This window comes from Acomys russatus, chromosome X (assembly GCF_903995435.1).
Source record: "Acomys russatus chromosome X, mAcoRus1.1, whole genome shotgun sequence".
Taxonomy (NCBI): Eukaryota; Metazoa; Chordata; class Mammalia; order Rodentia; family Muridae; genus Acomys; species Acomys russatus.
In genome coordinates this window covers 62,853,290-62,877,436 of record NC_067169.1, presented here as the reverse complement: position 1 = coordinate 62,877,436, position 24,147 = coordinate 62,853,290, and the positions used below count along the sequence as shown (strand labels likewise).

The following is a 24,147-nucleotide window of genomic DNA, read 5'->3' as shown; positions in this document are numbered from 1 at the left end:
CATTACATGAATACAAGTCAAGTAGATAAAGAAGGAAATTTTCAACCGTTTCAATAGAATTTATAAAAAAATCTCCTCATAATTGCATAATTAATCATGGGATAATGAATTGTTTACCTCAGAACATTAGAAATAAGGCAAAGATGGTAATATTACCACTTCTCTTGAGTGAAATAGAGATCTTACAGAAAACAATAATTAAAATCTAGCAATAAAAAGATAAACTTGTCTATACTAGTATATAAAATTATATACATATATATCATAAAGAAAATAGAGAAAATAACTTCAAGTAATCTGTAGATGCCCTTTATAGAGTTAATGTTAAAAAAAGATGAAGACAAAGTCAATACAGAAAAATATTTGTGCACAGTAACAATGAGCAATCTAAAATTTCGATTAACAAATCATTCCATTTGCATTTGGTTAAAAATAATTTAACAATTAAGAATCAACTACAGTTATGTATAAAATGTATGTTTTGCTATCTAAATATAAGCCAAGGAGATCCTAAGAGAAGATTTGTGTTCATGAATCACAATATGTAATATTAAGATGGAAAAATTCACCCAATTTATTTGCAGTAACAGCATTATCCTTATTGAAACTCTAATGGGCCTTTTGACAGAAAATTGTGCAGAAACTGATTCTAGAGATCTCATGGAAATGTATATAGCTAAAAGTATAAGCAATCCTGGTTTTAAAATGGACTTACATTTCCCAATTACAAATTTTTCTATAAAGATACAATGTTCAAGTCATGGTAATACTAACATAAAAATAGATATAGACCTTAGGATAGAATTCAGTCAAGAAATCAACCCTTACTTTGATGGTGAAGTGATTTTTTTGATAATGGTGCCAACTCAATCCAGTGGAGAAAAGTGTTCAACAAATGGTGCTGGGACAATTGGATATCTGTATGCAAAAGAATGAAATCAGTAGACTAGCCAATAGAAAATGCAATAATTCAAAGAGGATCATAAATCTAAGTGTAAGACCTAAAGTTATAACACTTAGAGAAAAGGGAGTAATATATATTCTAGTATGGCATCTTGCAAAGGAATCTTTGATACTTCACCACAAGTGGTAATATAAAAGATAAAAATATTTATCTCTATCAGCTAAGTGTTCTTCATTAAATAATATTTTAAAAAATAAAAATAATAATAATCAAAGTGAAGTGAAATAGTTTTCAATACATCTGAAAAAGCATCTTATAATTCAAAATATATAAATGTATTCTATAGCTGTAGAAATGAAATATAAACATCCAAATTTACAAATAAAAAACTCTACCAACTATTTCTTTAAAGATGTCTACATGTACCATAAGTACAGTAAAGATACTCAAAATCTTCATTAGAGTTTCTAAATCAAAATTCTAAAGAGATAAGTTTACACACACCAGTCTGTTATTAATGAAATGAAAGATAATAGAGAATAGCAATAGTTCAGGGCCTAAGTAGATTTATAATAAGAACGCCAAAAAATAAAACCAGCCAAACCCTCTAATGTGGTAGTGTTTCAAGTAATTATCACATTGAATTAATATAGAACCCATAAATTCCACTCCCAGATATATGTACAAGATAAGTTTAAGCATAAGTCAACAGAAATATTCTACACTAATATTCAAAGCTACATTAAGTACAATATCTAAAAATGTAATAGATGAAGAAGCAAATATGGTACATCCATGCAATAGATTAACATTCAGCCAGTGCAAGTTTCAAAACAGCACAGCATTTGTGTGATGGCATGAACAATGCCAGTTGCTTTTAAGAAAATTTATGCTGACAATTTAGAGCATAAAGCACATTACAATGACTAGTAAATACAAACTGAACAGAAAAGAAAACTAATAGATATACAACTCGGGCTAAGGTAAATGAAGTTTACAAAAAAATTAGCACTATCACAAAAATAAGCTACATACTACCAAAGAAATGGTAAATATACCTTGATGACATCTCATTAAGTGGGAAGGCATTATCTATCAAGTATAAAATTTATAAAATTGTGAAATTTTTATTTGAGAATAGAGCTTGCATAGGCCAATAGTGAAGAGTATCGTCAGAAATGTTTCCCATGGTTAACATGATAAGAAATAAAAATCCATGTCCCAAGGGAAATCATCTAGTTCCTTATCCAATTAGGTCTTCGCATTGTGAACATGACATTTGGATTGAGTGCAAGCAGAACCTAAGAATTACAGTTATGAAAAATGTCTACTGATACATTGAAGGAAAAAATGAGATACCAGCCAAAGTGTGGTTGCAATGCACCAAGCTGAGAGTCTGAAGCTTAAGCTTTAAGGTAGACTTGAGATGCTAGGACAAGAACAATCTACAAAAACCTTGCAGAGAGTATGCAAAACCCATATAAATAAGAATCCAGAAAGGCTGCAGTTAGCAAGAGCATGTAGGGATTGGTATTCTCAAGTTTTTGGAGTTCTCACCATTCTATTGTACACCTAGAAAGCTATAGGATTTATTCATTGGATTGTTGAGTTTGGTATACTCTATTCATAAATATTTTCTATTTTTCAAATTTCTAATGTAGCTATTAACCCTTTTCTATTGTCTTAGACTTGGAGAACTTTCTTTTGTTCTTTACAGACAGAATGATTTTTATAAAAAACAATAGATAAGGCTTTGATAATGGACTATATAGTAAATCCAAAACAGTTAAGACTTTTAGAGCTCTTAGAGATGGACTGGCTGCACTTTGGCTTAAAGATAAACATTAGCTTCTGAGAACAAAAGGTAAAATGTAGTGGTTTAGATCTTAGGTAGCCTTTCAAAGCTTGTGAGTTAAGTAGTTGTTCCCTAGCTGTTAGCGTCTCCTGGGAGATGAAGTCAGGTTCCTAGAGGTGTGCTTTTGAAGAGAATATAAGATCTTTGTTCAGGTGTACCCCTGTCTACGCTTTTTGGAATTTATAAAGTAAGTACTTTACCACATGTTCTTTGTATTAATGTTCAGCATATATATATACTGAGTAACAATATAAGCAAGTGACTGTGAAATGAAACCTCTTTGGCCATGAGCCAAATTAAGTTGTTAATCATTTTATGATGCTTATATAATTTTGTTTTGTTATTGTAAAGTGACTAACACACTAAAAGTCAATGACACAGATCTAAGAAAAAGGAATTTAATTTACCAAATATATGTATTATCTAATACAAAATTATAAAATCAGATAGCTAAATCCCCATCACAAGAAAGTAAAATAAGTTGTGCTATAAATCTAAATCAAATAGAAAGATAAAATAAGGATAAAAATATAAATCAATGATATTTTACTGACGGAAAACAAAGATATATTTTAAAATAATCACTTAAATTTAAAAGCTTTTCCTATATTGATAAAAAAAAACTCAAACAATTTCAACTTCTGGAAGGATGAAAGGAAGGTGGAAAGCAATGTATGTCTATTTCAATTAAAAGCATATTATTAGAACTTTAGCTTAAGAATACCATGGCTCAATGTTATCAAACAGAAAATTAAAAAAAGAATAATTAATAAAGTAAAAATATTTATGCATAAGTAGTTTTAATAAATAATTCTGTCATATATTAAAAGCAATTATATGATACTCTACTTAAATAAAAATGGAACATTAAAAATTTATTTTTGAAATGTGTCCCCTTACGTTAAATACAAAACATATAAGAAATACAAGACAACATTGCAAGCCACAATCCCTACTTCACATAACTTCAAAATTCCAAATAACATATTAACAAACACTATATTAAAGAAGATGATGAATACTTTCATGCTCTAGACTATCATATTATGAATACCTTTGTTTTCAGTTTCATTCATTCACCTACAAAATTTATAATTTCATTTTTCTTTAAGTGTAACATAATTTCTCTGTGTAGACATACTGCATTTTCATTATTCATTCATCACTTGATGCTTACCAAAGCTGATTATGTTTCTAACTATTGTGAATAGATCACAAATAAACATGAATTTATGAGTATCTCAGTAATGAGACATAAAGTACTTTGGGTATACCAGGTGTGAAAAATTGGTAATGGTAGTTCTATTTCTAGCATCACAAAGTTTTCCATGGTTTCTGTCACAGCTTGCATATGTGGATCATAAATTTAAATATTTAGTTTTATGTGTTCATTTTAGGGTCAGTATAAGGACCAGATATTTAGAAAGGGGTCATTTAGTAGGTAACTGACTCAAGGGAAGGGGAGATAGTAGAGAATTGGTAAGATGAAATTAGAGAAAATACTAAAAGCTGAAGGATTTAAGCAGGGAGGGAGTCGGTATATAGGGGAGATGAAGGGATTGAGGAAGGTTACTCAAATGAAAGCCATGTGCAAAGAAATAATAAACTACTATATTATAGCCAAACTTAAAAAGCAATGTATATTTAAAATGAGTTAGAGGGTACCCTATATGGTTGGGAGAAGCAACTTCTATAAATTATGGGCTATTTATAAAGAAAATCTTAATTCTGGATATAAAACACCTTCTTAAATTTGCTGGTTAGAAAGGTCCTAGAGGTTTTCCAAGATTATTTGGTACAGTTATTCTTCTTAGATGCTGAACAAAACTAAATGGTAGGACTTAAGACCCGTCATATCTTATTTGCATGGTGTTAAGAAATCTAACTGGAAGTTAGCTGGAAGCTTCTTGCTAGCTAGCCTTCACAATGCTGGAAGCTACTCAGACAGCTGGGGAAAAAGACATCAACAACCATACCTATTTGGGAACCTGAACTTTGGTACCAACCTGTGCAATCTGCCACACAAATGTGCCCAATTATACAAGAGTAAGGTAACTCTTATAAGAATAATCATCTGCTCTGTGGTTGGAATAAAGACCCACTCAAGAGATGGGAATCTATATCTATTAGTGAAGATCTACTAAAGACCATGGTCAGGGAAGTAATAGGTCTCAGTTCAGAAATTAATTCTGTTGGTTAGGTAAGTTTATATGGCATTGAACTCTTCCCTAAATATATGTGATTTCCCAAAGACTAGCACCATTCTAATCAAAGACACCTTTCTTTCCAGGTAAATACAGTGAATAAAGAAAAATCCTACTCGGTACATTATGACCATAAAAGGAAGTAAAACATAAAAATAAGAATGTCACAATACATTATCTTTTTTGCAGATAGACTTAATAAGTAAAATTCTGTAAAATGGCAGATTATGTTATTAGATTGATACTTTTATATTATAGTAAAGGGTAAAATACAAGTTTAATATTTGAAAATAAAATATCATCTATAACTGTTCAAAAACAATGTAAATACCAAAATATTTTTGATAAGTGAAACAAATCAGTGAAAATTTAAATGAAAAAGGTGTTCATGAATTATTACATAATAAAACATAAATATGATCCCTAAATTTATCTATGGACTTGATACAATTCTTATTAACATGCCAGTGAAAAAGTTTGTTGATATACTATGTTAAAAGGTATGTTTATTTTGTATATTTTGTGTATTATCTAATTGGATACTAGCCCAAGGGGTATGTCCTATGAATGCCTTCACTTACCAGGAAATTGAGATAGATGTGAGTACATCCTTAGGACTCTATGTGAGAGAAATATGGAAGAATAGGGAAATAGGAGGATCCAGAGGGTCCTAAAAACTTACAAAAAGAACATTATGATGGGCCGATCTGGGACCAGGGATTCTGCTTAAACTATGGCACCAGCCAAGAACAATACATGCTGTAAACATCAAACCCCTACCCAGATCTAGCCAATGGACAGGACATTCTCCACAGTTGAGTGAAGAGTGGACACTGACTTTCACACGAACTCTAGTGCCCCATATTTGACCACGTCCCCTTGATGAGGATGCCCGGTGGCTCTCAAAGAAAAGATAACAGGCTATCAAGAAGAGACATGATACTCTATGCTCATATAGAGGGGAGGGTGTCCCCGTCACTCACAGACATAGGAGAGGGCAATAGGGTGAAAGTGGGAAGGAGGGAGGAATGGGAGGATACAAGGGATGGAATAACAATTGAGATGTGATTTGAAAAAATTAATTAAAAAAAGAAAGGACTATTTTAAAAAAAAAAGTATGTTTAAAAGGTGTTCTTCCTCTTGCCTCCACATCTCTGGCTACAACTATAACAGAAACCCCTTATTTCACTGGAGGCATTCATAGTACCCAGACCTCCAGGAAAGAACCTGACCACTGACCCCAACACTTGTTAGAGCCTGTTCAGCTGTTCCCTACAGCATTCACTTCCCCTGTGTTCATATCCTGGCCCATAACTCTGGCTAAATTCTCTGCCCTGCCATAGGTATGCAGAACCCCATGATCATAACACCAGTAGAGGACCCTGATCTACTGGAGGCTAAACCAGAATCCAGAACCTCAAAGGCCACACTGGTACCCAGAATCCCAGAAGCTCCCTGCTTTACCATAGGCCACAAGGATACCTGGAACCACAGAGGCCACATCAATATCCAGAACCACAGAGGCCTTGCCAGTTCCCAGAAACCCAGAAACCCAGAATCCTAGAATTCCAGAGGTAACACCAGCACCCCGAACATCAAAGGTCAAGCAGGTCACCAAAATTCCAGTGGACACACTCTATTGGACAAGAGGATTCACCAGTCACCAGAACCACAAACCACTCACGCTAGAAGAACAGAAGGGAAATAGAAACAAAGGGAAAACATCCATCCAACAAAGATAATCTCAGAAATCAAGAGTAAAACTGTAATTAATCCAAACTGAGATAGCTAAAGTCCAACACAAGAATGAACAAAATTCAGGGCAATAAGGTATCACCAGATCCCAAAATACCCTACTTCAGCAAGCCCTGAATATCCCCAACAAAACTGAAGCACAAGAGAATGGCCTTAAAAGGAATTTTGTGAAATTGTGAGAGGTCCTTAAAGAGAAACGAATAATTCCCTTAAAGAAATCCAAGAAAATACAAACAATTGGAGAAACTAAATAATCCCTTAAAGAAATCCAAGAAAACACAAACAATGGGGGAGAATGAATAGAGCTGTTCAAGATCTAAAAGTGAAAATAGGAGAAAAAAACTGGTGGAACCATGGAGATGGAAAATTTAGGTACATGAACAGGAAGCATAGCCACAAGCATTACCACCAGAATACAAGAGATAGAAGAAAGAATCTCAGGCATAGAGATACAATAGAAGACAATGACATATCAGTCAAAGAAAATGATAAATATAAAAAATATTCCTAACAAAGAACATCAAAGAATCTGGTACACTATGAAAAGACCAAAAGGAATAATAGAATAAAAGAAAGAGAAGTGTCTCAGCTCAAAGGCACTTAAAATATTTTTAACAAAATCATAGCAGAAAAATTTCCTGACTTTAAAAAAGGCATACATATACAAATACATGAAGTTTACAGAACACCATATAGATTGGACCAACAAATTAAAGTCCCCTGCCATATAATAATCAAAACACTAAACATACATTTCAAAGAAAGAATATTAAAAGCTGCAAGGGAAAATGGTCAAGTTACATATAAAGGAAGACTCATTAGAATTACACCTGACTTCTCAGCAGAGATTGTACAAACCAGAAGGGCCTGGACAGATGCCTTTTAGACTCTAAAATACCACAATTGTCGTCCCAGACTATATACCCAGAAAAATTTTCAAACACCAAAGATGGAGAAAACAAGATATTCCATGACAGAGACAAATTTAAACAATATTTATCTAAAGTACATTCTTACAAAAGATTCAAGAAGGGAAATTCCATCTCACTGAGGCTAATTTATTTCATGAAAGCTCAGGGAATAAATAATCTCACATCAGAAAAACCAAACAGACACACACACAAACACACACACATACACATACACACACATACACACACACACAAACTACTACTACCAATATCACCAACAACAACAAAATTACAAAAATTGACAAACATTTTTTGTTAATATCTCTCAATGTAATGGACTAAATTCCCGAATAAAAAGACACAGGCTAAGAGAATGGATGCTGAAACAGAAATCATCCTTCTGCTCCATACAAGAACCACATCTGAACATCAAAGACAGACATTATGTCAAAGTAAAGGATCTGAAATAGATTTTTGCAAGCCAATGGAACCAAGAAACAAGCTGGTGTAGCCATTTGATATCTACTAACAAACTTCCAACAATAATTGATCAAAAGAAATGGGGAACGACACTTCATATTCATCAAAGGAAAAATCCAACAACATAGTATCTCAGTTCTTAGAAACAAAATACCCCAAATGCAAAGGCAACCACATTTGTAAAAAGAAACTCTACAAAAACTTAAATCACACATTGAACCTCACACACCAATAATGGGAGATTTCAATACCCCACTCTTATCAATGGAGAGGTTATCCAGACAGGAATTTCACAGAGGAAAATTGGAGCTAAAAGATATTATGAATCAAATGGATCTAAAAATGTATATAATATTCCAACCAAACACAAAAGAGTATATCTTCTATGCACCTTTAAATCTCTCCAAAGAACTCTGATACCCCATATTTGACCACGTCCCAAGGATGGGGAGGCCTGGTCGCACTCAGAGGAAGGATAGCAGGCTACCAAGAAGAGACTTGATACCCTATGAGCATATACAGGGGGAAGAGGTCCCCCTCATACACAGTCATAGAGGAGAGGAGTAAGAGAAAAATGGGAGGGAGGGAGGATTGGGAAGATACAAGAGATGGGATAACCATTGAGATGTAATATGAATAAATTAATAAAATATATTAAATAAAAAAACTAAATTTCTCCAAAGGTGACCACTTACTCAGTTACAAAGTAAGTATCAACAGAAACAAGAAAATTAAACCCCCCGTATCCTATCAAATCATTAATGCTTAAAACTATGTTTCAACAAAAAACAGAAATAAGAGAAAGCCAACCAACTTGTGGAAACTGAACAAATCTTCACTGAATGACTACTGGAGTAAAGGAAGAAATAAGAAAGGCATTAAAGACTTGCTAGAATTCAATAAAAATGAATGTACAAAATACCCAAACTATGAGACACAAGGAACATGGTACAAGGAGGAAAACTGACAGAACTAAATACTCTCAAGCCAGATGCAAGTACACGTCAAAAACACCATCCACCTTGACCAAATAGGTTTCTTCCAAGGGATGCAGGGATGGTTCAGAAAATGAAAATCTATCAATGAGATCCATCATATAAATGAACTGATAGAAAAAAAATACATGATCTTCTCATTAGATGCTTAAACACCCTTTGAAAGAATCCAACACCACTTAGTGTCGAAAGTCTTGGTGAGATCAGGAATACAAGATTTATTCCTAAACACAATAAAGGCAATATAGAAAAAGACAATAGCTGATATCAAATTAAGTAAAGAGAAACTGAATGCAATTCCATTAAAATCAAGGACAAGAAAAAGCTGCCCATTCTCTCCATATCTATTGAACATGATACTTGAAGTTCTAGCTAGAGCAATAAGACAACTAAAGGAGATCAAGGGGATACAAATTGGAAAGGAGGAAATCAAAGTATTGCTATTCTCAAATTATATGATAGTATACATAAGTGACTCCCAAAATTCCATCAGAGAATTCCTACAGCTGATAAACACCTTCAGGAAAGTGACTAGATACAAAATTAATTTTAAAATAAGTAGCCCTCCTTTACAAAAGCAATAAACAGGCTAAGGCAGAAATTGGGGAAACTACACCCCTCATTATAGCCACAAATAATATAAAATATCTTCTTGAAATTCTAGCCAAGCAAATGAAAGACCTATATGACAAGAACTTCAAGTCTCTGTGGAAAGAAATTGAAGAAGATATCAGAAGATGGAAGGTCTTCCATGAATATGGATAGGTAAGATTATTTTTGCAGTAATGCACATCTTACCAAAACAAATCTACAGATTCAATGCAATGCCTATCAAAATTCCAACACAGTTTTTTTTTCAGACCTTGAAAGAGCAATTCTAAACTTCATATGAAAAAAATCTGAAGAGAGCTAAAATAATCCTATACAATAAAAGAACTTCAGGAGGAATCTCCACCCCTGATTTCAAGCTGTACTACAGAGAAACAGTAATAAAACCCACATGGTATTGGCATAAAAACAGACAGGTTGAACAATGGAATCAAATAGAAGAGCCAGAAAGAGACTCACACACCCATGGATACTTGATTTTTCATGAAGATGCCAAAACCATACAATGGGAAAAAGAAAGCATCATTAACAAATGGTACTGGTCTAACTGGATGTCTGAGTGTAGAAGAATGAAAATAGATTCATATTTTTCACTCTGCACAAAACTCAAGTGCAAGTGAATCAAGATTCCAATATAAAACCAGACACTCTAAATCTAATATTTAATAGGACCTTAAATACATGGGTACAGGAGACAACTTCCTCAAAAGAACACTAATAGCTCAGGCTCTAGGGTCAACAATTAATAAACGGGACTTCATGAAACTGAAAAGCTGTAAGGCAAAGGAAACAGTCAACACAACAAAACAACAGCCTACAGACTGGAAAAAGATCTTTACCAACTCTGCATCTGACATGGAGCTAATATCCAAATATATAAAGAACTCAAAAAGTTAAACACCAACAAACTAACTGAACTAAAAATGGGGTACAGAATTGAACTGAGGATCTCAACAAAGTAATCTCCGAAGGCTGAGAAGCATTTTAAAGAAATGCTCAGTGTCTTTAGTCATCAGAGAAATGCAAATCAAAACGACTCTGAGATTCCATCTTACACTGGTCAGAATGGCTAAGATCAAAAACTCATAGGCAGATTTGGGCCCAGGGGTCCCGCTCAAACTAAGGCACTAGCCAAGGACAATACAGGAGGTAAACTTTAAACCCCTTCCCAGATCTAGCCAATGGTCAGAATATTCTACACAGTTGAGTGGAGAGTGTGATACGACTTTCTCACGTGTTCTGGTGCCTCACATTTGACCATGTCCCCTGGAGGGGGAGACCTAGTGGCACTCAGAGGAAGGACAGCAGGTAGCCAAGAAGAGACTTTATACCCTATGAGAATATGCAGGAGGAGGTAATCCCCCCCAGGAACAGTCATAGGGGAGGGGAATAATGGGAAAATGGGGGGGGGGGGAGGAATGGGAGGATACAAGGGATGGGATAAACATTGAGATGTAACAAGAATAAATTAATAAAAAAACATTTAAAAAAAAAAACAAAACAAAAAACTGAAAAAAAAAAAACTCAAGTGACAGCACACGCTGGTGAGGATGTGGAGAAAGAGGAACACTCCTTCATTGTCAGTGGGAGTGCAAACTAGTACAATGACTTTGGAAATCAATCTGGTGGGTTTTTTTTTTTAAAGAAAACTGTGAATATTTCTACCTCAAGAACCAGAGGCTGATAGCCCAGAGACTCCGGATAGAGCCAAATACGACTAGCAAAAAAGTCAATAAAATGATTCCTAGTGATACTTTGCTATACTTGGAGACTGGAGCCTGGCATAATCATAAGAGAGGCTAAATCCAGAAACTGATGGAAACAAATGCAGAGACCCACAGAGAGATATTAGATAATGCCTGAGGAATCCTGCAAAAGACAAAGAAGAAAAATTGTAGGAGCCATAGGGGTTAAGGAAACCATAAGAAAAACCACAGATTCAACTAATCTGTGCTCATAGGGGCTCACAGAGCTTGAATTGACAATCAGAGAGCATCTATTAGTCTGATCTATGGTCTCTACAAATATTTTGTGATCATAAAATGTATGGTTTTTTATAACCATAAAATATTTGTAGATGCTTGGTGTTCTTGTGGGACTCCTCACAGTGGAAATAGGGCTGTCTCATTCTTTTACTTGCTTTTGGCATCCTTTTCCTCCTAATGGATTCTCCTGTCCAGCCTTAATAGTAAAGGAAGTATCTAATCTTACTGCAATTTAATATACCATATTTGGTTGATATTCACGGGAGGTCTGCACTATATTGCACTATATTGCATTGAGGAGTGGATTAGAAGGAGAAGGGAGTATTGTGGTGATGAACTGGGAAGAGAGGAGGGAGGGGAAACTACAGTTAGGATGCAATATGTGCTTTGTTTCTTTTTAATGTATTATTAACACATTTTAATTTCTTTGAGGTTATCTTTAGTGTTCTTGAGGTTATCTACCATTGTTCTTGCTATAATGATTACATTCTATAAAGGAATGTTACATGATTAAAAATTCATTGTCTTTTGGTTTGTGGCTGAATTGTTCATTGAAGTGACAGCAAAGAAGTCATTATTGTGATGCCCACTCTCTAATGGTCTTTTTTCAGCATCTACCCTTCTTGCTTTTGTCAGCAACATAATTCTCTCCACTTGTCTTTCAGTTGGAAAGGGACTATTTCCACTGTGGATCATTGCTAGGTAGTTCATCATTCCTTCTTAGTTTCTATACTCCTGTTCTTATCTCTGTATAAAATCTCCCTTATTAATGCTCTTTAACTAAAGCAATTTCCAGCTGAATGTTTCCTGAAAGCCATATGAGTCCAGATTCCTTGCCTTCACTTATTATTCTTACTTCCTTTTATCATGTAAATTGTTCCTTCTTAAACCTGCTTTCTTAGACAATTTGTCTCCAAAACTAAAACATTATTAATATACCTGGAATTAAATGACCATGACTGTAGTGATGTTGTAGCATAGTTATATGGATAACCAGAGGAGAACACCAAGCAATAAATACAGATTGCTGATTTTGAAATAAGTCTGTGAGTTCATTGTAGGAACATTGATCTTTTCAACTTGTGATTAAAGAGTTAAAAACCAAACTGAACCACCTAAATATAACCCTCCATGAGTTTTGAGAAGACAGTCTTAAAATGATAAGACTGAGAAACTTGAAGTAAAAATCAAATGAAAATATCTTCAGGATCAATGACCAGGAAAACAGTGTTTATATTTGACACTACAAGTATTTTTAAAAGGTGGGTAAATTTACACTTATTTTAAAGATCCACCTTTTAAAAGTAAAATATACTTTCAAATTTCATATCTGACATAGAACTCATGTAAACTGTGTTAAAAACTCTGGCAATTAGGTATGGTGTTATCTGCCATTAGTCCCAGCAGTGAGGAGGCTAAGTCAGCAAGAACAGCCTCTGCTGTACAGTGAAACTCTCTCAGAAACAAATCAACAGACAAAACTTAAAAATTTTCAATACTTAACCAAGAAAACAATCCAATTAAAAAATGGACAAAGTTCAACAAAGCAAACAGACATATAAGAGGTTCCATATTACTAATATTTGGGGAAATGAAGTTAGGTCTGCAATCAGATATAACTGTATCCTCCTTGAATAAGGTTAAAATTAAAACTAAACTAATGGCAACACAAAATATTGGTAAGAATGTGGAGGAACTGCAATGTCCATACATTAGTGATGGGAATATAATATGATCCAGATAATACAGAAAGTAATTCTTTAATTTGTTAGACAAATTAAGTATAAACTTGTCATTAGACTCAGCAACTGCTATATTAGTAATCTGTTACAGAGAAATGAATGCATAACCCACAAAACTATCTATGAAAGATGCTTTATTTATAACTGCCCAAAATCTAGAAACAAAACTATTTTCTACACTGGATATGTGAGTAAGTGGCCACACACTATGGCACTTGCAGATCAGGAATGTATATAACACACTGAGCACATATCAGGGGAATTAGGCAGAGAGAATAATTGTTAATTTCTTAACCTCACATGTACTATGGTTACATTTACAGAATTATTTCTAAATGATAAAATTATAAAGATGGATGGCCGAAAAGTCATATATAAAGACTTCAGATTATGAAAGAAAGATCTAGGAGTCAAGAAATAATAGGAGAAATGCATCATATTACTACATAAACTTACATTTAATAATTCCATAAAATATATGTACACAAGCAAAGAATGCAAGCAAACTGGAAGATTCTTAGTAAAACCTGTGAAACAAAGCAAACTGTTTCCTAAATTTAACATTGTGCTACAATAATAGAGATTATTGTGGTTGGGAAATTTTGACAAGAATATGTTTTTGTAATATATACTGTGAATATATAACTGTTTATAGATTAAAATATTTAGTAAGGGGTACGTACAAATAAGATGTAGGACTATACTTATTACAGTTCGGAGATACTATAAAGTGTACAAAATTTTGTGCAAAAGGTAGAAAATTTTGTTTGTTTATTATTTTTAATTACATATTTTTATTAAAATAAATTTCTTCATGCAATTTATTCTGATCCTGGTTTCTCCTATCCTATCTTGCAGTACTTTATTATCTGAAGTATTTTCCCATAATGCAGTTTCCGTTAATGCAACCCATAACAATACATTCCCAGTCCTTCCATATCCACCCTCCAACTGACATTTATTTTTTATAAAGATTAGTTACAATATTAAATATTCTTTGGCTTAGTACATTTGTCTCTCTTACTTAGAGCAAAATTATTTTCAGAAATTCTACTTGTGATTTCAAACAAGAGTAATAATTTCTCCAAACATCTGGAGGGATTAAAGAGACATTGATATTTAAAGATGTAGTTCACTACCTAAAACTATCATAATACTTACTTCAAACATCTGGTTAGTTTACGGTGCTACTACTTTTTAAATAGTAAGTGCCCTACCTACGACTATCTAGGCAATAAAGGCAAACATCAAATTAAATAGATATATCTACATTACTGTAGTGCAAATATATTTCTCAACCCCTCTCCTGCTGTAATTTCTTCTTCTTTTTTTTTTTTTTTTTTTTTTTTCGGGTTTTTTTTTTTTTTTTTTTTTTTTTTTTTTTTTTTTTTTTGGTTTTTCGAGACAGGGTTTCTCTGTGTAGCCTTGGCCACCTTGGACTCACTTTGTGACCAGGCTGGCCTCGAACTCACAGCGATCCGCCTGCCTCTGCCTCCCGAGTGCTGGGATTAAAGGCATGCTCCACCACTCCTAGCTATTGTAATTTCTTCTTATTTGTGTAAACAGAAATATATTTTTTAAAATAAAATACACTTTGATTCTTATATTCTAATGATTTTATAGTACTTGATGCTCACTTGTACTATGCTATTGATCATTTCAAAAGTTGTTTTAGTGAGTTCATGAGTAGGAATATTTGACATATTTATCCTTTTAATATTTATACATGTGACTAGCCTTATCATTGGTGTGTTATGAAAGTTTTGCTATAATGCAAAGAATCCCAAACAGTTTTTAAAATTTTTGCTTCATTTTCAGTATTTAAAATATCCTGCAGAGTTTTAAAAATATTACCACTGAAATGTCTCTTTATGAACACTGAACATTAAAACATTAAGCAATACAATACAAATAGTCTAAATCAAAGTCAATAGTAGCTCATATTTTCAAAATTTCCAACATTTTGAGAATATATCATCACATTATGATATAAAGAAAAATATATGCAATTATTTTTAGGTTAAAGGAGCTCCTGGTTTTCTTTCCCGAGGTGGACTTAGAGGTGAGAAGACAATGAGATCACCACCCAAAGGGACCATGTGATACAATGTCATAATAGGCAATTGACTTGGTTAATTTATTTGGCAAAGTCTACAGAAAGATAAAATAAAGCACTTAATTTCAGTTTAGTTAGAACATTTGATTCAAATAAAAACTGTCAGTTTGATGAGCCATTTTGGATGTAGTCTGAAAGTATTTCACTGTGAGGAAATCCCAGAACACATAAACTTTTACATGCTCTCATATTAAAATCCCATACAAATTCAGATTTTCAATAGAGACACATATTATAATAGCAGTCACTTAATTTTGCAAGGTGCAGAAATCATTAGGCCACATAAAATATAGCAGCATTTCATTTTCAGAATTGTGTTAATAATGGCAGTGTTGGCATTTTATATTTTCTAGAGCTATAAATCATCTTTAAGTTATGATGATATTATTCAAAACAGATGTTAAAGCATATGTTTGCCTTAGTTGTATATACTGCTTACTTTCCTTACTTAATAAATGTTGCGACTTACACTGTAACTTGTTCCCTTTCAATAACTGAAGTCTATTTTTAAAAAAGAATATTTTTTGCCTTCCTATCACAAATACAATAGGTAGAAGTTGATGTGAAAAGTCATTTTTTTGTGAATAAAATTTTCCTGTCTAACGTGGGATGTAGTTTAACAGGCTTGCTGATGTCTATTAATGCCGTCATCAGTATATAACCAAACTATTTGAGTGAAATGAGTTAACTGTGCCAATGCAAAGCAATACAGAAATACAATGAATCATGTTTTATGAAAATAAGTTAATGCACCTATATCCTCATGTTCCAGCAGTGTTCAGAGAGCTCTGACTTGGTTTAAAAATGTGGTCTCAGTGATAAATTGTTGGATTATGAATGAAGTAATTTTCTTAACTGGGATGTAATTACCTGCCGAAGAGTTTAAGTACTCTAATAAACTGAACCTGATTTGTTCCATTCTGACAACTATTCTATAACCAATCATTTACATAGTTTAGTCCCCACGGGTATAGTCTTTCAGTGTTTGGCTAAAAAAATACTAAACATGTGGCAAGGAAACCAACCATGGATCAATGGAATTAAAATCATACACTTTTCCAAATTACAGCTAAAATGCTCATCTAGGTAATAATGAAGCAAGTTCAGCTTCCAAAAGAAGGAGACAATTTTCTATTAACTATTCATCACTCTGAATTCTGTGTTCTGAGTAATATGAATATTTTAATAGAAGTAGAAAATATATACTTATATAAAATAAAAATCCATCATTTAGTGACTCCATATATAAGTGTGAAGTACTATGCATGCAGAGTAGCAACAAGAATGCCTAGCTCATAACAAAAGATAATACATCTTACTTTATTCTTATGTTTTAGCTTTTAGTTCAGGGGAGAGTCACTTGAAATTATATTACTCCCTATATTATACAAAGATTTGTTTTAAGATATATGTTTCAGTTTATCATAAGCAAGATTGAAGCCATTTCTATCTGTACCACAAATAAGTACTCAGTGGGTTATCTTGGTAAGATTTTATTTGAAATGTCCAAATTAGCATAGATCATTACAATGTTTAGGGTATGTCAAAGAGCAGCCTTTTCTTATTACAAGAACTCATATTTTATGAATGTAAATTTGTAATGGTGAGTCATATAATTATATTTAATAAATTATACACACATACATATAATACATATATCTTGAGAAGTCATACTAAAGGTACATAGAGTGAAACTTTTCAACCATAAGTATTAACAAGTTTAGGTTGGTTTCAAATATACAACACCAATCAAAAATCTGTACAGAATATTTTCACAACCTAAAGAATTTATCCAAAGCCAGCATTAATCTACCCAGACTTGGAAAATTCTAATAATATATACAACACTGAGTTATTGAGTTACTGTTTTTTCTTCATACATATATCAAATAAGCCAAAATCATTTTACCTTTATTATCCCTTTGGAATTTTTTTATGCTTTGTCCATTATCTTGATCAACAATAAGTTCTTCTCTATTGTTGGGCATCATAACTAAAAATGAAAAAGGGAACTGGGTACACTTTCATGCACAATACCCAAAGAAATGCATAAGAGCATGTAAATGGCTATCATACTCTAACAACTTATATGTATTTTATATACTTCTGTAACATAAGAAAGATGTGCTATGATAGCCACATATCTTGAAAATCAGTAAGATGACTAATCATGTGAATTGTAAAGTACCATTGATACTAGCACTAGATCTTTTTAATATATTATTCAAATCATGTATGTACTTCTTATTTTAAAATGAGCATGCAAATTAGTATTGTGCTCTATTAAACTCTTTTCAAAATTATTTCAGAAAATAATTTATCACTTAATAAATCATGAGATTAAAATAATTTTGCCTTTGATTTACTATGGAAAGATTCCTAAATACGTACAAAATTGACAGAGAGAATATAATTTTCTAGCATTTTTATGAGTCTTTGTAAAACATTTATACTTGAAGAAAAAATACTAATTTTCAACTTATCATTTCATTCTCTGAACTTATATTTCATTGAAAAATTACAGCTCTATAAAAACACACAACCATTTTACAGCCAAAATCTATTGAGTCTTTCCACTCTATTGCAGATAATATTTTTTATCATGGTTGGGCATCTGTTCAATGTGCTTATAGTGACCAATCACTCTCAGTGGAATCACATTGTAGTATTTGTCAATAACTTTTTAAGATATTACTCTGCATAGGAAAAATATAATTTATTTTGAAGTATAGGGTTGCATTCTCCTATGCCATAATATTTGACAAGTATATTTCCCTATATGTTCAACTTTTATCCAGCACTCAACAATTGCTACTTTCCCCTGAATAAATACAGATTATATAGAAATAAATAGCTTCTACATTTTCTTTCAATATCCCAATACAAAAATTATCCCAAAGTATAATATATGGTTTAATTTCTTGATTAAGTAAATTTATTCAGTGACAGTCTTGTTCAGTTTTCCTATAATCATTTGTACCCATGTTTCTAACAAAAAGGTAGTCTCTGTACATAAACTAAAAAAGAGGTTAAATATATCTTTCTAGAATATAAATCTTGGTCACTAAGAAACAGAATCTTCAAGCTGTGATTCATCATTTCTTTAACTTCACTGTGCATTAACCTCTCCCAAGAGGATACTGAAAAGCAATGAATGTTGCTGCTCTGTGTTCTAGATCAAGTGAATTAAATTCATAGTGTATTGATTACAATATAGAGTTTTGTTTAGGAATCACTGAGATAAGTATGAAACTAGGAACAAAGATGATATATAATGCTGATAAGCATAGACTTGGATTAAGTTCCACAAAGGATAAATCATCTTTATCTTTCCATAGTACAAATATAGAAACGAATACATATCCTAATCTAATGAATTCCTCTCCTTCAAACTCTAATTGTTTTGGAGAACCTAAAACAAGCACTACTATGAACTGTGAATATCTAAAGGGCACAAAGTATCTCTGGATATAGATTTTTGCCAAATAATGCAAAAATAATTTTCCTTAAATATATATATATATATATATATATATATATATATGTATATATATACTTTATTGTGTAAATATAGAAGAGTTATGACCATTTTGCCAAGCAAAAATAATCCATCATTATTTTATACTGAGAATTTATTGTAGCTGAGTTTTCCTGACAATTTATGTATAGATGAGTAAGATCATAGAGAATGAAATGTTAAGCAAAGTAAAAACAAAAACCTCAAAAGCATAATTATTTCCTCATATTCTCTAAGTGGTTTGACATTCTGAAGTGTTTTTTTTTCTGTACAGATAGTGAAGATTATATGATCTCACAATAATTCAGCACAACAGGTATGAAAGAAAATATTTCTATATTATAGAGAAAGGCATTGATATTGGTTATATGATTTACCTAAGCTTTTTAAAGATAATTGCTATAAAAGTCATATGGGCAGGTTCAGTGTCATATAGGCTTATCACAACCAAATTCTAATATGTAAATCTTATGAGACAAACATTTTCCAACATTGTGGCCTAATGGTGTACATTTATTGTTTTTTAATTGTCATTAAATGACTGTCTAAAGAATACTTTATGTCAAATAACCCAGAGACGCTGTACCTAATATGACTATAGTGTCTCATAGTAAATGGTACATACTACCATATTCATCTAAGACATATATTGTACCAAAAAAAAATCTCATGGTATCAGTACCATGAGATTGAGAAATATATTAAAGAAAGGCCTTGTGAGGCTAAGAAAATTTTGACACTTTCCATTGTTTCCTGTATTGCTTCACAAACCAGGATTACTTCAAAAAGCTTTTATATTACAGACATGACACTTCCTCCAGGAACTTCCTCCTGTTTCAGTTGTGTAATATGAATTGTATAAAAGACTAGCTTCCAAACACTTGCTTCAGGGCAGACACTCACCCATTCTCTCTGAATGATGATCCATCTGGGAGGGAGAACTGGACACACTGCTGCTTGGGTGGGAGGAAGTTTGACTCCCAGGACGATGACTCTCTTCCAGAGAAGGAGCAGGAGAAGGACTCTCTGGGATCCGCTCCTGACACAAAATTAAACAGAAAAACATTCACATGTGGCTGAAATGTTCATGAATGCTTTGATAATAGCATTGGAAATATTTGCTTCTCACATATCCTCAAAAGTTACACAGTAAACTATGTGAACTTAAATACCTAAAAAAAACTTTTGAGCAAAAATTGGTATGTTATTATAATTAAATAATATAAATTTCCATGTGGCTCAAAGGAAGTTAGGTTAAGTATTCTTTAAAATTGCATAAATGGGAACATGGAGAGGTATCTCAGTGGATAAAATGTTGTGTGTATGCACAGGACCTGAATTCAGATTCAAAGACTTTACATAAAAGAAGTTGGTGTATCAACATGCACCTATAACACCAGCACTGAGAAGTGCAGCTACTGAGAGAGAGAGAGAGAGAGAGAGAGAGAGAGAGAGACAGACAGACAGACAGACAGACAGACAGACAGACAGAGACAGAGGTAGAGACAGAGAGACAGAAACAGATAAACAAAGGGAACTCATGGGTTAGTATAAATGTAGGTGTGAAGTGATGGTTATCGTTATCACAAATGTCTAGACTGATAAAAATCCATGCCAGGGTCTGAAGAGTAACATTATTATGCAGTTAATGAGTCTTTACAGGTACTGATCCATAAGAGCTCTGGAAAATAAGTCAAATGATAGATTTGATACATGGCTAGTTTTTCTAAATGCAGGAATATTTGGGAACAATATGTTATGATGTAGGAGAATTTAAAACGGACATATGCTGAATTCTACAACAAAATCTTTTTAAAAGACATAAGATGCAATACTGTGTTTCACAAACTGGCAATACAATTGTTAATTCTTTAGTATTTAGTATTCTTTAGTGTTGTTTAGAGTTTTGTATTTTAAGTAATGTATCATAATAAAAATCAAATATTTATATGCTCTCATAGTATGTTATGACTTTTATGATTCATCATTATAAAATTTCTTTAAAACACTGATGATATTCAATATCTTTATGAATTTTGCACTTATAAATCAATCTGAACATTAAGCTAATATGAGAAATATAAAAGCTAAATTGTAGTGTTTTTTCACATATAGAATAAATATGATTCACAAATATAATAGAATATAATTCACCAATATAAACACAGAGATAGGGAATGTTCTATAAAGTATTTGCTTCACTCATAATACATTTCTTACACTAAATGTTATATCTAATTTTCTGTAATTACATCAGTAACATTACAATCCTAATAATGTCTAGAATTAGTTTATCAATTTTGTGCTTGTACATCATATTGACTTCCATGAAAAACTCAAAATTTATTAATAACCTAAAGAAATATTTGAATTTAAACTAATGAAATGATAATGAAGCCATTACTTCATTTATAGTAGTTAACATTTTACAATATCTGTCATTTCGGCAGGCAGAATGTTGCTACGTCCCTTCCAACAACGTCCATCTTATATCTCAATTGCCAGGAAACTGAATATATATTATATATTATATTACATAGCCAAAGGGATTGTGCAGATGTGATTGAAAATATTACATTAGGCTTACCATATTAGTTTCAGTGAGCCTTATTTTATCACAAGGTTTCCTAAAAAGTTAAAGATCATAAAAGAGAGAATGATACAATTTTGTTGGCACTGGAGCTAAAACAGGCCATGAGTCAAGAAACAAAATGTCTTGTAGAAGCTGAAAAAGTCAAAGAAACGTATTCACTTTTGCACCTAGAAAAGGGAATGTGGGTTTCGTAGCACTTTGATTTTCAGCTCATTAAACTGTTATCTTTATTTTTGACCTACATAATTATAACACAGCCAATTTGAATTGTTTGAAGCCACTGAAATTTTGATTTTTATAGCAGCTTTAGAAACATGTTCTGGTTAGTTTTTTCCAACTTGACAGAAACTGAGAAAAGAAAACCTCAGTTGTGGAATTACATATATTAGATTGTCCTCTGAGCACATCTGTGGGGCATTTTCTTAATTAATGGATAAAAAGAAATACCTCCAAGTTATTTTTGGTTATGGTGTTTATCATAGGGGGAAAAGCAAAGTAGGAAAAATACTAATAGAGTTATTATTGTGCCATGTCTATTTTAAAGTTAAATTTTAAATCATTACTTAGCATTTAGGTAACAAAAAATTTTACTGAAATGACTTTGATGACTTTTTAGACATTTAGTGTATAAGCTATAGTATTTGTACTATAAACAGTTATTGTAAATAGACAGTACAGTTGTAATACTTTACTGTTGTTTCCAAGTCTTAAAACAATGAGATTCTAAGGTTTGTAAAAAAAATAAGTAAATTAATTAATTAATTAATTAATTAAATCTATGGTTTTATCAGAGCACTTTAAGGCACAGTCCAACAAATGTATAAAGGAAAGCAGATATAAAAATTTACCAAAAAATGTTCACATTTTTTGGAGTTTGGAGAGATGACTTGCTAAGGTCTGAAAGACCTATATAAACTTGGAAGCACAAATCCTTTCAACTTTGGAGAGACTAGAAGTTTAAAAGTCAAAAATCCAGCCTGATCAGCCAAGTTTAGTTTTATATATATATATATATATATATATATATATATATATATATATATATATATACACACACACATATATATATATGTATATATATATATTTCACATACCAGGTATGCATGAATATATACTTATGCACACAAACATATATCGCTGAAAATGACTTCATACGGAAGGATGGAGAGTTGGCTCTTCAGTTAAAAGTACAGGCTGCTCATCCCGAAGAGTTAAGCTCAATTAACAGCACCCACACTGCAGTTCATGATTCTCTACAACTCCAGTCCCAGAGAGTTTGACACCCATTTTGGGCTTCCATGTACAGCAAACTCACACATGATACATAGACATACATGCTGGCAAATCATCCATATACATAAATATAAATAAATTTAATTTAAAAATAATGTCAAGGGTGAGACCAATTTTATTGGCTTTCTTGTACTTTAAAATCAATAGTCTTAGGTCAGAATGTGTACATAATATGCAAAAGAATTCAGTGATTGTCTTTGAGCTCTAATACTGAACTGTGCTAAAATATTTAATTTAATTATGTCTGTATATGGAATTTTAAATGAATTGATAAAAGACAAATACAGCAGATGCTGTGAAAATTATAACTGAAGAAGCAACATCAGTGCATATTTATTGGTGTGTGAAATAATCACACATACAAACAACACACACACACACACACACCCTTATATCCTACTATAAAACAAGTGGACTGTTTTTAATGATTAATATTGATGATTTGGAAAAACAGAATAATGACACTGAATGATTTTTAACATTTTCTACTACCTTGTTAAAAAATTACACCTCCTAATGAATAAAGACTGAGGTAACACTCACACAAATGCTAAAATAAAGAGAAAATGTATAGTGCTATAGAAATGGATGTGGTAAACATATTTAAAATTAACATTTAATAAGAAAACTTGTACTTGAATATTTTACCTCCAAAATTCTTGTTTGCTTTCATTATGCACATTATGTGAAACAGCACAGTAATTTTAAAAGCATGATTTAAAGGACAAAAATAATGGAAATTATTAAAAATTCAGTGATCTACTACCCTTTCTCCCTTAGTTTAACTCTTTCCAATAGCTCCATTCTAGTTTCTTGGCATCCACTTATCCAAAAGTTACACATAGAAAATATTTGGTGACTGGAGAGATGGCTCAGTGGTTAAGAGTACCATCTGCTCTTCCAGAGTACCTGGGTTCAATTCCCAGCATCCACATGGCAGCTCCGAGCTGTCTGTAACCCCAGTTCTAGGGGATATGACAGCTTCAAAAAGATGTGCATGCAGACAAAATACCAATGTACATAAAATAAAAATAAGTCACTTAAAAAAATGTGGGCACAGTGGTGCACACCTATAATTCCCAGCACTCAGGAAGGCAGAGGTAGGTGGATTTCTGTGAGTTCAAGGCCAGTCTGATCTCCAAAGTGAACCAAGGCTACCCAGTAAAACCCTGTCTGAAAAAAAAAAAA

At 32.4% G+C, this 24,147-nt stretch overlaps 1 protein-coding gene across 1 annotated transcript in view; it reads right to left on the bottom strand.

The window, feature by feature from the left end:
• The window catches only part of Dach2 (dachshund family transcription factor 2), a 520,209-nt gene that overhangs the window by 59,980 nt on the left and 436,082 nt on the right, over positions 1-24,147 (bottom strand). Inside the window, exons 7-9 of the mRNA XM_051141822.1 lie at positions 19,977-20,112; positions 17,466-17,549; positions 829-918 (exon numbers count right to left, since the gene is read on the bottom strand). Of these exons, the coding sequence (XP_050997779.1) occupies positions 829-918; positions 17,466-17,549; positions 19,977-20,112 (310 nt within the window). The remainder of the gene's footprint in view (positions 1-828; positions 919-17,465; positions 17,550-19,976; positions 20,113-24,147) is intronic.